Source organism: Simochromis diagramma, unplaced genomic scaffold, assembly GCF_900408965.1.
Source record: "Simochromis diagramma unplaced genomic scaffold, fSimDia1.1 OVJJ01000603.1, whole genome shotgun sequence".
Lineage (NCBI taxonomy): Eukaryota > Metazoa > Chordata > Actinopteri > Cichliformes > Cichlidae > Simochromis > Simochromis diagramma.
The window spans coordinates 5,441,906-5,457,332 of record NW_024387414.1 but is presented as its reverse complement, the minus strand read 5'-3'; the positions used below and the strand labels follow the sequence as shown (position 1 = coordinate 5,457,332).

The following is a 15,427-nucleotide window of genomic DNA, read 5'->3' as shown; positions in this document are numbered from 1 at the left end:
GGTATGTAAGATTTGGATAAGGACAGAATTTTTGTAATTTTTTTTCCTCTTTGCAACACCACAATGGATTTTACATCAAACAATCAAGATATGATTGAAGTGCAGACATTCAGCTTTAATTCAAAAGAATTGCATTAACTGTTTAAAGAGTAATATGTTTGCATAACGGAGGCCAACATTAGGCTGAAAAAAACAAAATAAACCTGTAAGAGAAACAGTAAAACGTGAATGACTGAAGACTGTCTGATGTGGTCTTGAATGTCAAGACACTCAATGTCAAAGTCTATAATCGAGAGACTCCTTCATTAATGGAAATACAGGCATAGCAACAAGTTTTAAACTACTATTTACACTCAAGAACAAGAAAGCTAGACTACACTTTGCTAGAAAACATCTGAAAGATCTGGCACAGTACTGAAAACACTGTGGGAAGAACAAACCAATGTGTTCAAGAATGATGCGAAGAGAAAAGCATGAAGAAGCAGAGAAACAGCTCGTGATTGAAGCATACTGTATCACTTGTCAAACATGGTGAAGGCAGTGTTATGCCATGGGTTTGTATGGCTGCCAGGTGGACTGGGTCACTAGTGTTTATTGATAATGTAAGTGCTGGTAGAAGTACAAGTTTTTAAGTGTAAACTATCTGCTTTGATTAAACCAACTGCTGCAAAACTGCAACACGTTCTCACTCTCAAAGAGTAACATTTTACGCTAGGTGACAAATCGTTGGTATATTGCGGTGCCGGGCACCCACCACGTCCCTATATTGAGAAACATGAGAACCGTTAGGAATCGTTAATTTTACTTAAATCGCTTTGGAAAACACTATCTAACGTCATTAAAGTCGTGGTTAAGGTTAGGGATAAGGTTATGGTTGGGGCTGGAACGTGTATTACCACTGGAGCGTCATTCTACTGGATTTAATCCAAAACCTGGCGTGTAGCATAAGAATGCAAAAGGTCATCTTTCGCGTTCCTCCTGCCACAGGACGTGACAAATCGTTGGTATATTACGCCTCAGGAGTGAGAACGGGTTCAAAACTCATTGGACAGCAGTTGACAAAAACAAAGCATAGTGCAAAAGCATCTGTAGCTGTACTATGGAAAGAATAGTCCTTTGACCATACAAGAAGAGCTGTTTTTCAACAGGAAACAGAAATTTAATTCAGCTCTCCTAACAAAGCCAAAATAATGGATATTTTTCAAAGACAAAGCCAGTCACCTGATCTCAAACCAGTAGAGCAGCTTTTCAGTTAATAAATACAAAACTGAATGGAGAGAGACCCACGAACAAGCAGAACCTTAAGCAGCTACTGAAACAGCATTTGGCAGTCACTGACTACAAATGATTTTCTTCCAAGTAAACGTCATCCCAATATTTACATTTTTCTTAATTTGTTCAATTGCTGTTAAGCATTAACAGCTCAAACTACAGTTAGCAGAATATTTTGTAAAACCCCTTGAATTATAATCCACGGGGTGGTGGCCAGAGGCAAAATTACAAAAACTGTGTCACTGTCCAAGTAATTATGGACATGACTTTCAAGAGGAATTTATATAATAGAGTGAAATGTGCAAGGAACAGTCCTTCGAGCTTACATGAAGTGGAGCTGTTTGTCAGTAGGCGACATATTTTCAGTTCAGTTCTCCTAACCAGTTCCATCCATAACAAACAGTCACTATGGCCTCATACGATCACGAACGTATTCTTCACGAATTATAAGGAGGGTGGCAGGTGATGCAGCATGACAAAATAAACAGCAACAAGAAAACAGCTGTCGTGTGATGCTGGCACTTTCTAGAAAGACAAGTAACTTGGACTTAAATCCAAAGGAAAAAAAGAATCAAAAAAGGAAAAAAAAAACAGAGGAAGCTACAGCTTTCTGAGTGTTGCTTCAGCAAGGAAAGCACTTCAGAGGAGAAACAGGGCCCCGAGTGTTTTGCAAGCTTTCACAGTATTTTTCTACGATAGTCTTCCACAAAATATAAGAAATCTGTATCCCACAGACAGACCCAATGCAGTAACTCCAGGTTTCATATTTAAGTCATAATACTGGTAAACATGGACTAACACTTTAAAACTGCATTACGACAGGTCAGATGAGACAGATCTGACACATCAAACTCATTTGTTTTCTTTTCCTTTATAGCACCTTTTGTGAAGCACTATATTTTCCATTATTTCAGCTGCCCTTTCTATTTCAGCCTTTTTAGTCTTTGAGACTAAAAAGCTTAAAGGCTATTTTCACTTATAAAAGGAGAAAGCAAGAAAATAAAAATCAATATGCCCCTCTTCTTCAAAGTCTCTACTTTCTCCAATATCCTCCAAAACACACCTGTGGAGTTCAGCCAGACAAAGGACAGCCGTCACTGTCAGAAGGTTGAGTTATTAATAGGTATTAGGTATAATTGTTGCTGGTGTGCTAAAGCTGAGGTGGTAACATATCAAAGAAATGAACGCTTATTTTGGCTATTCTACATCATTACAGAGTTATTTACAATTATCAGGAAAAGATCAGTCCACCCCACCCAAAAAATAAAAAAGGTCTTACCTGATGCATTTTTCAGGTAACCATTAGAATCCACTGTGGTGTACTTGACATAGGGGCCTGGCTGGTTCACACCAAAAGGCTGACAAAAAAAACACATGTAGACACATAAATAAGACATCGAACAACAGCTAATATTTTGCAATCTCTTTTCACTTCAGTTATCTGTCAGTGAAGGTGAAAAAGAGGACAGAGAGAAACAATCAGGGTGCGGTGGAAGTGATACAGGCACAAGTGACCTTGAGTCATTCTTCAGTTTTATTTCCACTAGTAGGTAACACGCAAAAGTCGGACCGCGCTGATTTGACTGAGCATAAATGAGTGTGACGGTTGCATGTTTACGTGCCTGTGTGGGTGGATACTCATCTCTCATATTATCTCTTCATTATGAAGGGATGACAACTAATGAAGAGATCTGTCGCGCCATCCTTCGCTTTACATCAACTAATCATGAGCCTGTTATACACACATACACGCTGCAAGGGAGACTTGGGCCTTTATGCTGTGACACTCAGCAGTTGGGTGAGAGAGGAATAGAAATGAGGTAAAAAAAAAAAGAAGAAAAAAAAAAGGAAAGAGTGCAATGAGGAGCAGACTAGTGGGCTGAAAGAAAGAAAGACAGCAGAAGAGAGGTGTGACTAAGAAGAAGAGGAGTGGGAGAGTGAAATGAAAGATAGAGGGGGTTTGATGGATGGGAGACGAGAGGAGTAGAAACAGCCACGAGCTCCACTCGTCTACAGCATTCATCATACCTTTCAGTTAGACAACAAACGGGCGGGAGAGTAGACAGACAGAAAACAAAAACAACTAACACCAGCAGCCTGTGCTGATGCCAAAGTTAACGTGTTTTGCAAAGGGCTTTCCACTGGTAAGAGACAATACAAGTAGTGGATGTTACTGGCTGCTTTGTTTCAGTCTTTTTTCTGTTTATTTCTTTGTCCACCTACATGCGATGAGTAGCCATATGTGCTTAAAGGGCATTTAAAGCAATCTACGCAAGACACCAGACACCACTGAAGAGCCCTTGACACAACCACGGTTAGGTCCCACTCACACAGCCCTAGAGGACGGCTGGCAACCGCCACGCACGAGGAAAAAATGTTTATTTCTCAGTCAGTTGTGAATGGTTACTGGTAGTCACTGTGCACTGACTGCTAACGGTCACCCCTGGTACCCATCCCTAGGGAAAAGTGTGTTTTCTGCGACTGGTCAGTGAGTGGTTGCGGGCTGTCACTAGTGTAAAATTGGTTGCAAAGTGGTATATTGCGCTGCACTAAAAAAAAAAAAAAACTCCTTCTGATTGCTTTGGTTGCTAGTATATAATATTAGCGATACAACTAGTTAATATGGAAAATGCCAACTACTCACTAAATAACTGTGAGAAGTGTTTCACAATTCCAAATGGGAACTTTAAACTCAAATGTGACTGTTGCAGTAGTAAGGCAAAACTTTTACTTTGACAGAGTGTGTTCTGTTTCCGGTTTGTGTCGCACATTTTTCACATTTTGAAATTTCACTGCAACTCGCCCAATACATGGTTAGTGTTTGCAGACAAGCCAGTGTTTTCCAATCTGCTAGTGACCAAAGTAATCCTAAAGAGGTATTTGGTCCTGCACTGCAACCCTCACCCCACCACCAACACCACCACCACACCACAACCACCACCACACACACACACACACACACAAAGAAAACAGACAAAGCAGGAGAGGGACAAAAGGAGAAACAGGGAGAAGTGAACATGAAACTGAACTTCCACCTATTTTGATGCAAGCCAGCGCAATTCTTGTGATAATTAATGAAAGGTACAAGCTATAATGGAGAATGGAGTCTCTGTTATAGTAACAGAAGCGGTAACGGAAGCTACAAGAGCTATCATTCTGCAATGCAATTCATATTAGCAGCCATCAGATAATGCAGAGCTTTCCCAAAAGGACCTACACAAAAAGTTCAACCCATCTCGACTTGCCTCAATGCAACCTCATCTGGTAATGTGCAGTGTAGTCCAGTGATGGGTACAGGGGACATTATCAGCACTTAGTAGAATACCTTGTAATGGGAATACCAAACAGACTTTCTAGGACTGCACTACATCTTCTCGTCAGTATCTAAAGCAAGAAGCCCATCAACAGTTTTATGCAAAGCTCTTATCAGTCTGAGCAGCTGGTAAGGTTCTGTAACTGCTTTATCACATCAGGATTTCAAAAGCCTTTATTTGCTATTACACAATGTCCAACAAATGAGAAACACAAATCCCTTATTGTTACCTTTTTCTTTTTTTTTTTTACATAGGTTGTACAATGACCATCTGTACATTTTACTTTCTAATAAAAGAGCTACAAATGTAGCTTAAGAAATACTGTAAAAGTTGTGAAATACTGAATTTAACTTTGTGGAAGCCAGTATGTATCAAACTGATAAGAAGTACCTGGTCTCATCACATCGATGCAAACATGAAGCCTTGGATACGTCAGAAAGTTACATAATGTCGTCAGGGAGTTAACCAAGTATTGATATCTGTTATAAATTTATTATGAAGGTCTGTAACTTCTCTCCATTATGAAAAAGCAAATATAAACAGCACATTTCTGGTACTGCTACTGAATGAAACCAAAACGTATCATTTCATTTTTTTCCACATTCTCAAGCTGCATTAAATGATAGGTACTTTACTTATAAAGAAGAGCTCATGCTGCTCTAAAGCTTAAACGCACATCACCCATTCAAATCCTCCTTCCTAATTTCCTAAATATAAAGTTGATGCTCTGCACTGATGTAAAGTTTGGCCAGCAGCTGTACCATCTCTCTTCCTGCTATAGAATACTGGAAGACTGCAACCTCTGGAGGATGATGATGATGTACACAGATAAGTGCAATGGATAGACAGATATATCTGTGGTCAGAGATATAAGAACATAACACCTTTTCTATGTCATCATTAGAAAAGTGAAAAAACAAAGCACAATATCTTACCTTAACACCTTCAGGGCAGTCATTGGAGCAGAGGCCACTGAGTACTGTAGAAGAAGAGATGGCAAGAGTTAAACATGATACTCAGCACGTGTTACAGGTGCAGCACAATAATACAGCACTGTAAAACAAGTACCTGAAGTGCTGCTGTATCAGTTCGCCAACAGTCACTATATATATCTATCTATCTATCTATATATCTATATATCTATATATATATATATATATATCAAACACCAATCAGGCAGATAAAAGAATTTGTTCAAAATGAATCAGACGCTGAAAGTGAAATCCAAATAATACACTATTAACCATGCTTAAGCATTCCTCATATTTACATTGCATTTTAACAACTTATTAATCAGTTCTTTGCACTAGGTGGACCTGGACAATACAGGGAGAGAGGGGAGGTTATAAAATAATTGCTAGCATTGAAAAACATGAAAAATAAATGTGCAAACTATTAGCACTGCATGCGTTTGTGGACGTGCATGCTAAGAAAATATTTCCCTCATTTGTGTGTACTAGCAGAGCAAAGACAAAATCCACTGAATTGCTAAGCAGTCATTAGAGAAGTGACTTTATTAGCATACTAATAGGGTCCTGGGTGTAGGTTGTCTTGATTTGCCTGATGAAGTCACGCTGAAGCCCGATTTTGTGTTAATAAGGTCAACACCCAGCAATGTACTAAACAAAAGCCAAACTCAAAGGGAATATCCCAGTGCCCTTGGTAAAATCATGTAGTCAGTGGATGGATAAAGCCTTAAATTTCAAATGTTCATAAATAACTACAAACAGTTTTAGTGTATGCATAGCCTCGATAACATCTGAACAAAAATCAGTGCTGCAATTATTTTGTGACGTTTCTTAGCTATATATCTTAGCTATATATCTATATATCTATGTAAAAGCCCTTGAAACCAGGGAGCTGTACTCTAATGTAGAAACAGCAGGTGATCGGTGAATTTTGGACCACTCCACATTACATGATCTCCATTCATCCATTCGTGGACTCTTTTTTTCTCTCCTCCCTCAATTAAACATTCACTTATCAGCGTGCCTCTTCTATTCATTCTCTGACATGTTTAGAATATTTATAGAACTAAGCATTAGCAAGTGGTAGGTAAAATCAGTAGGTATTAAGGGCAGTCCATATGGACAAAGATGTTCTTCATCAGTCTCTGTGTTAGGATATCTACAACCATAAAAGATATAGTTCTGCATTTACATCTTCTACTATGACATAGAACACCAATCGCACATTATATATATATATATACTTCACATGTAGTAAATTGCCATCTATCCATCTTCTTAAAATTTTTACATGACTACTACTTATCTAGTATGTGACAAATAGTAATAGTAATCCGTTTTAAGCCAATTTTTTCAACCAATCCAATTCCAGAGTGAATATTTACAACACCACCCTTTTTACGTGGAGCAATGATGTCATTTTGTTATGACTCGTTGATACGCTAACCAAACAAAGTGTGACCAATTATGCCTATGTCATATGCAAATGCACCAGAGATGAAGGGTTGAGGACTGCATTGCACCATTTTCTTATACGTTGGTCGCTCTATGTGGTAACCTGTCTGACACCACTATGTGAATAAACAAGGATTTTTTTCCTTTTAAAACTTTGATTTAAAAACAAATGGCGTACACGGGGCAAAGGCAAATTTGGTGCTTTGAAGTTCACAAGCCTATTAAGTATATGCCTGCGGCAGAATTCAGATGGAGCTCCCATCAAAGAAAAGCATGTGTTCCTTGACCTTAACTGACCACACTGCATATCAGCTTCTACTTAACATCTTTGGTACACAGGTCTGACTGAGAAATTGAATTTTATCAGGAAAAATGCTTTCATTGCTCACTGGGACCCTTGCTTTGTTCTCATTAAACATGCCTTTCAAAGCACATTTAGTAATCACATAGGTACAGTTTCTATGATACTGTCAATATTTGTTTGCCAAAAATGAACTACAAATGTTTTCATGTTGGGGTATGAAATCTGGCCAGCAGTGATCACAGGCCATTCATCACTCAATGGGAGAAGGAAATCTGACAAGGGTTGTAGTTTGTTTTTTCCAATTCCCAAGGCTGTTTCTTACTTTTTCTAAGGCCCTAGAATGTCGAATAAAGTTAGATAAAGCTGAATGACACTAGAAAACACGAGGTCATTTGGCTCTAAAAAGATCAAAGTTTCTGGGAGTACAAGTGGAAATCTGGCCTAATGCAGCAACATGGTCAAAAACAGTGCAGCGTATAATTATACTGCAGCATCAACTCTGAGTGAACGCCACAACAACACTTTACAGGCTTCTCACCAAAGTCATCTATGAAGGACACAAATGATCAATAGATCCAAGGGATCCGATTATTTATGGTGTGTTTGAAATTCAGGCTCTTTTGAGTCAGAGTACTTCTGTCATTGTCACTGACCCTGTAAAGATACAACACCGAGGGCTCAGATTGCCACTTGTTTGAACTAAGTTCCACTTGGGATTATCAAGAAAAGGGACATAGGACTTAACAGAAACAGTGTAGAGAGACTGAAAGCTACAATGCACACACTCCGTGATCCCCTCTGCTACATACAGTATATGGAATTTTTTCTGAGATCCATTTTGCACCACTGAAAACGCTTTAACACATTATTAGAGAAAACCCATTTTAACTCCAGCAGCATGTCTGTGTGGTTAACAGGTCGATTAGGAAACCCGAAGTGTAAGAACACCATTTCCAGTGGAGTCTGTGCATCTCTGTGGGCTGCAGCACAAACTGTGAACTTGTTTCATTTTTTAGTGTCAATCTAGCAGTAACCTTTAAAATGCATCCCGAGTAACACTATATGTGAAATGTATCCTGAATGATCAAAACAGCAGAGCAAAACAGACAGATGTCAGTGCATTAAAGGGTCGACAGGTGTAAACAACACAATGCAGCTGGAATACAAATAGCATCTGTTGCATGTCTGAAATTGAATGCTTACAGCAAAAATAAAGGTACTGAGCAAAAGTCTTGGTTCACTCCTGATTCGTTAATATTTGCTTCTAAGATGTCCTTGAGCAATATTTCTCCAGGCTTTCTGAAGGTATTTTCAAGTGTTTATTTGGTCTTTGGTTGCTTTTTCACTCATTTTCAGTCTAGTCCTTGTACCTGACAATGTTCCCAGGAATTTTTTCTTTGTTTGTTAAGCCACTTAACACTGACCTATGAATCATTTAAGCACAAGAAAGGCTATTAACTCAAAGCATGAGCTAGTGTTGTGTCTACACATAGCAGACAACTTAGTAAAGAACCAAAACATTTTTAACTGTATCTCTTTGGTACTTTGTTACTAGCAGCTTGTCACAAAAACACATAACTTGGTCTCATTTCTTTAGTTGAATCAGTTTGATGAGCATAAAATTGTATTGTTGCAACAATGGGGTGAGAAAGCTATCAGCTATTTGGGACTCACCAGAGCACCCGGGCATATCTTTGCATGTTGTGCAGTGTGTCCTTTGACGTATCTGAGGAAACTGGAGAAGTGAAGGGCAAAAGAAAAGGATGTGGGCCTACAGAAAATAAACATTATATAAAAGCCATGTACTTAAGCAATAGGAAAACCCCTGAAAAGATCTAACATAGGACCTGAGAGATTTATCTAACCCTTTAGTTCATCCATCTACTGTTTACCAAAAGCTCATCAGGAATGGTGCTAATGGATGGGTGTTAAGAAATGGAAACAAGGAGTAAATGCTGAGATATTCCGAATTACAGAAGAACGAGAATGAATGACACACGCACAAAATGCTAATTTTTGATGCAAATGATCAATTTGTACAGACCCCGACACTGAGAGAGGCACAGTGAGTGTCTACAGCCATTTGTAAAACACGGTGGAGGCTCTGTCATGTTTTGGAGCTGCATTTGACCCAGTTGTACTGGAGCTCTTGCCAAAATAACAAACAAACAATGGAACACTATTAGTGACAGAGTGGCCTCCCCAGGGTCTGGACCACAGCGTTGTTAGTGTGGGATGATCTTGACAGAGAACAGAACAAAAGGCCAACATCCGAAGAAGAGCTTTAAATGTCTTTCAAGAAGCCTGGAGAACTATTCCTGAAGACAACTTTAAGAAATTACAGGAAAGCTTGCCTAAAAGAATTTTGGCTGTGTTGAAAAATCAATGTCATCATACCAAATATTGACTTTCAAACTCGTTCAAATTGTACAAACTCTTTTTTTTTTTTTCTTACATGCTGTATCTGTTTCTATGCATATTTGCTCATTTTAGTAGATTCTTGCATCCGTTTTCCATTTTTAGAGTAAGCTGCATACTGAAGTAAAACTAACATACATGGCAATTTCTGTTTTTTGTCATATAAGAGAAAACGATTTGATGTGTTCATTTCATGTGTAGATAAAACTCAGTGAAAATTGGCACCTCTCTGAAATAACTGTCAGAGTGACCTTGTCTGTGTGAAGCTTTACTTTCCCTTTTCTTTCCTGTTAAATTTAAAGCCAAAAAAAGTAAAATAAAAAACTAATAACTAGACCGATCCGATATTACGTATCCGTATCGGTCTGATACTGACCTAAATTACTGGATCGGATATTGGAGAGAAATAAAAAATGTAATCCGATCCGTTAAATATCAAAAAAGCACCTCACAAAATTTGGGACACGCTGTAACTCGCCTCATAACCTTAGCACGTCGGAGCAGTATGCATCACGTGATAGAGCGGCTGTGGCATGCGAGACCTGTCAGTGGTCTGGTTGAGCCTTTGGAGCTTCGCTACCAAACCGGCATTTCATCTCCGACAAAGTTATCCCCGAGAGAAGTAAAGCAAGTGTGTAAGTCCATCTCTGAATGTTTGTAAAGCATTCCCGCGTTAAGCTTAACAACCGATATATGGAGCGACTGCCTCTTCCTCCCTCTCCTGCTGCTACTTCAATCATGAAACTGATCAATGATCAGCTGATCGGCTTTTCTGTCGCGAGTCCGTCTCTCTTGTTTGTTTATCGCCCACTTCGCGCCAGAAAGAGGAAACCAGCGGCTGAACAACAGCAGCACGTTTAAGCTTGATAAGCTGTTGTTAGAATTTATTTAATATTACTTTTTACACCAGGATCTTTTTCTACGTAGCTGACGGCTGGTAACTGCAGGGGCGGGTCTAGCAAAGTTTAGCCAGGGGGGCCGATAGGGCATTAACAGGGAAAAGGGGGCACAAAGACATACTTTTCTTTCTTATTCTCATTTAAAATGTGTAGCTTTTAATAAATAATTATCCGAATCTTACACCCAAAGTTTTAATCTGATGAAAAATGTATAGAAGTCCATTACTGTATATAGTAACTATTAAGTCTAATATACCCTAGGTAAGCTATAGTACTTTTTCCATCTGTGCAGTCTGCAATTCTGTTGAAGAAAGATGCTGAATCTATTTAATTATTCTTGAAAAATAATTGACTTCTGTGCATTTTTTCCCCACACTGCATCAAATTAAAGTTGATTACATCGATTAAGCATCATGAGGTGGAGGGTGGGTGGTTCCCTATTGTTTTTTTTGTTTTGTTTTTGCTGGGAGTTTTAGAACCCTATTAGTTAGGTTGCTTACTGTTTAAAATACCAGAACAGGGAGGATGGAGTAGGTTTAAGTTTATTAGATTGATCAGTATTGCTGAACTATGAAATATTTTGGGTGCAGTATATTTTTTGCACACAAGTATAACAGAATAGCTTTAGTGTTTGTTTTTTTGTAACTTGAGTATGAACTTATACAAAAAGCAGCAAGATATTAAAAAAACATTTTTATTGATTAAAAAACACTATCGGATTCATATCGGTATCGGCAGATATCCAAATTTATGATATCGGTATCGGACATAAAAACGTGGTATCATTCCATCTCTACTAATAACAAGGCAGTTTTGTTCATAGGTCTTTTTAAATACACTGAGGGCTCTTGACGAATACAATATGTTCGACAACAGAAAAAGTAGAAACTTCAATCAGTGAAACGGGGCAAAAATTTGCTACATTACAAATTTTGTGGCACAAAGTCACTCATGTATAAAGAGAAAAAGATAGACAAACAGCATCAATGCAGAAGTCCTTCACAACTCAGTGGGCACGCCATTGCTTCAGGAGATAAAATGAGTTGGTGTTTGTGTGTGTGTGTGTGTGTGTCCTGTGAGGCTTCTTTTGTTCCACATACTTCAATCCTTAGTTAATATGAAACAACTACATAGCAGCTTCACAATAGACAAAACAAGATCCTAAGAATAATTCTCAAGCATCCTATGCTGCCAATATAGTCTCAGTGTCTCACCCTCTCTCACGCAGTACAGCCTATCCAGCTCAGACTGAGCTTGCCTATTTTCTCGTGTAACATTAAGACTGATGGCATCTCCTCTGCAGGGCTAACTTAATCAAGTGGAGGATGAACTGGCCTCTGTACTCTGTGTTGGTCATTGTGCGTGTTTTCATCATAGTGATAGTGAGCTAAGCAGAGACGGTAAGCACCGTTTTATGAATAGGGCTTGTGTGTGCGTTTCTTTGTACAGTATAGTTTCATGTACACTGTTGAAAAGGCTCTGCAACCAAAATAGTCCATTTGTCTAACTGTCAAAAAGAGTAAAATCAAATAAGGATTTGCTTGTTTATGTCTATGTGTACACACAATCAGAAGAAACAGAAAAGCAAAGGCACTTTTCCCACCCTTCAGATTAATCAGAAAACCTATCACCTGCAGTAAAGATTGGGGTTTTGAATTAATGTAGAGATTAAAATTAATACACAATGTATATTTTATACTATGCAAGTAGATTCCCATGGGCTCTGTCCCAATTTTCCCAGTTCACATTAGTCACTTGTGAGCAGGTTTTCAAACACTGCCAAATGCTAAGACCTCTTGCTGAGAAATTTATTTTTTCTAATCTAGCAAAATGTTAAAAATTATGCCCTGGCCAGTCACAAATTGCTGGGCAGAACACTTGGTTTCCCCCAAAAAACAAAAACAAACTAATGACCAAGATGTTTGAGCATCTTGTTGTGAGGTAATTATATTTAGTGTGGTGGGTGCTCTGTCTTTTAATAACACGGTGAATGTTTCTGCCCAGAAACCAGTGAAGAAGAATTCTAATATATGTGGAAGCACAGCTCACTGTGTAGGCTTATGGCTAAACTAATGATAAGTAAAAGACGGGTGCCATGCTTGGATTTGCTATACTCATCAATATGTTATGTCCAGTTTCAGTGACAGCTTGCCAAGAGCTGCCAGTTAGCCATTATTCAGATTTAACCGATGAGGTGCACTGACTGATTTGGACAAAAGTACACCGTTCTAATAAATCCTAGCCTGATATTATTGAAGGTATGTAAGGGGCACTGTGTTTTAACCCATACTGCCAGTCTTTGTTCTGTGATATGAGAAGACAGTTCGTTTCTCACCACTAAGTGTAAACCAAGTGTATTTCTTATATATAATCTATCACAGATGATCCTTTATTAGATTCATAAAATCAGACAAGCTATTTCATAGACTATGTACAAAAACACCCGCTTATTAAACCTTAGCCTAGTTTTGAAACATTTATTCATATATGAGGTGTTGACATTTAATATTAATAAATTAATACCTGTAACACCTGTTTGACCAACAATTTCATCTGGCTTTCCACATAATGTTTGGGAAACTTTAACCTGAATTAAGTTTCTTCTTTTGATATCTGGGTTGTAAAAACAAACTAAACTCACTACTTAAAAAGGTGACAAAAAAAATCACTGGTTACATAGAAAATACAAAAATGATATAATACTAAATTTTAAATGTAACAAAAAGGTAGAAAATCAATGTTTGTGCTCAGCTTTGATTCCCAAATATGTGGCAGAAAACATTTCATATGCTGATACACAAGAAAACTAATCACTATTTGAAGCCCTTTTTATGTTTGTTACAAACACTGCACTGAGACGTGTTGTGACATTATAGTTTGCAAGAGAAAAAGCTCTCCGAGTGTATTTTTCACACCAGAAAAATCACAGTAATACAGGCTTCACAGTGCAGAGGGGTAATTTCATGGGAAATGAATTTCTGTAACTACACTTACAAACACACAATTCGGCACGCAAGTCTTATAAAGCTGAAATTAGATTTTCAACACGATATTGCTATGATATGTTCATGCATGTCTCACTCTATTGTAGTAGCCACCTACGAGCTGGAAAGGGAGATGAATTATCTTTGGCTAAGCTCTAACACAAATGGCTGAACAATTTGAGAAATGTCTGGTGTGTGGCAGAGAGCATGCCTCCTCAAGCAAGACTCTCACCTTTAACTGCATCCTTGCTGGCAGTCTTGGAGTCATGGTAACCACATGCAAACTTCACAACAGTGTTCTTAGCTGAAGTCATGTATGAAAGTGAAATGCACGCAGCGACACACATAAAGAGTAAAATGTGATGAGCAGACTTTGATAAGGAAACATGCCACATCAGCGCTAGCAGCTACCAGTGTGAGTCAACGAGACCCATGCAGACACACACACACTGTACGCAAACACACTGACACACAAACACAGCAAACAGACAGCTGAGCTGCATTTGCTCTGAGACGCACATCACTTCCCATTGTCCTCAGGCTGATTTTGCTGACTGCAAGGGGCTGCTTACAGATACGCGTGGACACAACACATGCCCAGACAACAAGGAACACACATTGTGACTGGCAGTGAAATGACCTCCTGCTCATGGCTTTGTGATCCACGTTACAGGGATGACATACATATTGTTACAGAACATTCACTGACTTTGTGTACTGTTTATGCCCACTGTAATACACTTGTCCTAGCCAGTGCTCCCATCAGACACTTTAAAGGTTATTGTCTCGCCTGGTCCTACTGTAAGTAAGACTAGGCACAGCACAGCCGTGAGGATTCAAATCTCACGGGGAGGCTTCGTTATTCAGTCTCCACTTTGGGCAACATCATTATAAGTATGTATGCTCACTGTCGCTGAACAGCTGGTAGTGGCCTGTAGTTTGTTTCAGGTTCCGATAAAAATTACGTGACCACAATGTTAATATTCCCTATCAATTAAAATAAAGTCAAACGTGGTCACAAAGGCTAAACATCTAAAGAAATCATGTTCTCCTTATCCAAACAAATTACAGTAATTTTACAGCAAAAATTGGTCGTGGCAGCTATTTTAGCGTCAGTAAAATGATAAAACCAAGGGACCTGCGAACTGTTCTCTGTTACATATTTATCGTATGCTAAATATATAAAATAAACAGAGCAAAAGATGTGACATAAAAAACCCCACCTCCAACATCTAGATAAAAACGGCACATATACCCTTAGTGTGATAACTAACAATTTTTAAATGTCTTTAAAGCTGACTGACAGGTTCTTTGTTCATACAGACAATTATAAACCTTATAAAGACAATGCACAACCCAAGACTGTCAACAGCCACTGAGAAAAATGAATTTTCAGGGAACTGGATTAGTCTTCATGACTTCATGAATCAAACATGCCCCAAGTCCAATTTAAAATGAGGTACTGCTTGTTATTATTATTTTTTCCATTATCTAAACCACTTCCCATAATGTGATAATTGGTCTGTCTTTCATCTACCTTCATTCTCAACAGACATTGTTCACATGAAATTGATTTATGCTCCTTTTTCTGAAGCTGATTTCCCCACTGCTGCTGGTCATTTGGTTGTAGAGGTCCAATGTTATTCTTTTTGAAATGAACAAAGACAGCTAAAATTATTGGCACACCGTTACACCAAAATACAACACCCACTGGGTGTTTTATGTCATTTCATTTGTTCTACAATAGCTTCTATTAAACATTGTAGACAGCTGATAAATATAAATAAATTAACTTTAATATGCAGTATTGTTT

The 15,427-nt window shown here is 38.4% G+C and overlaps 1 protein-coding gene across 1 annotated transcript in view; it reads right to left on the bottom strand.

Moving 5' to 3' along the window:
• itfg1 (integrin alpha FG-GAP repeat containing 1) overlaps positions 1-15,427 on the bottom strand; it is a 148,242-nt gene that overhangs the window by 34,044 nt on the left and 98,771 nt on the right. The window contains exons 13-14 of the mRNA XM_040011120.1: positions 5,522-5,565; positions 2,552-2,630 (exon numbers count right to left, since the gene is read on the bottom strand). Of these exons, the coding sequence (XP_039867054.1) occupies positions 2,552-2,630; positions 5,522-5,565 (123 nt within the window). The remainder of the gene's footprint in view (positions 1-2,551; positions 2,631-5,521; positions 5,566-15,427) is intronic.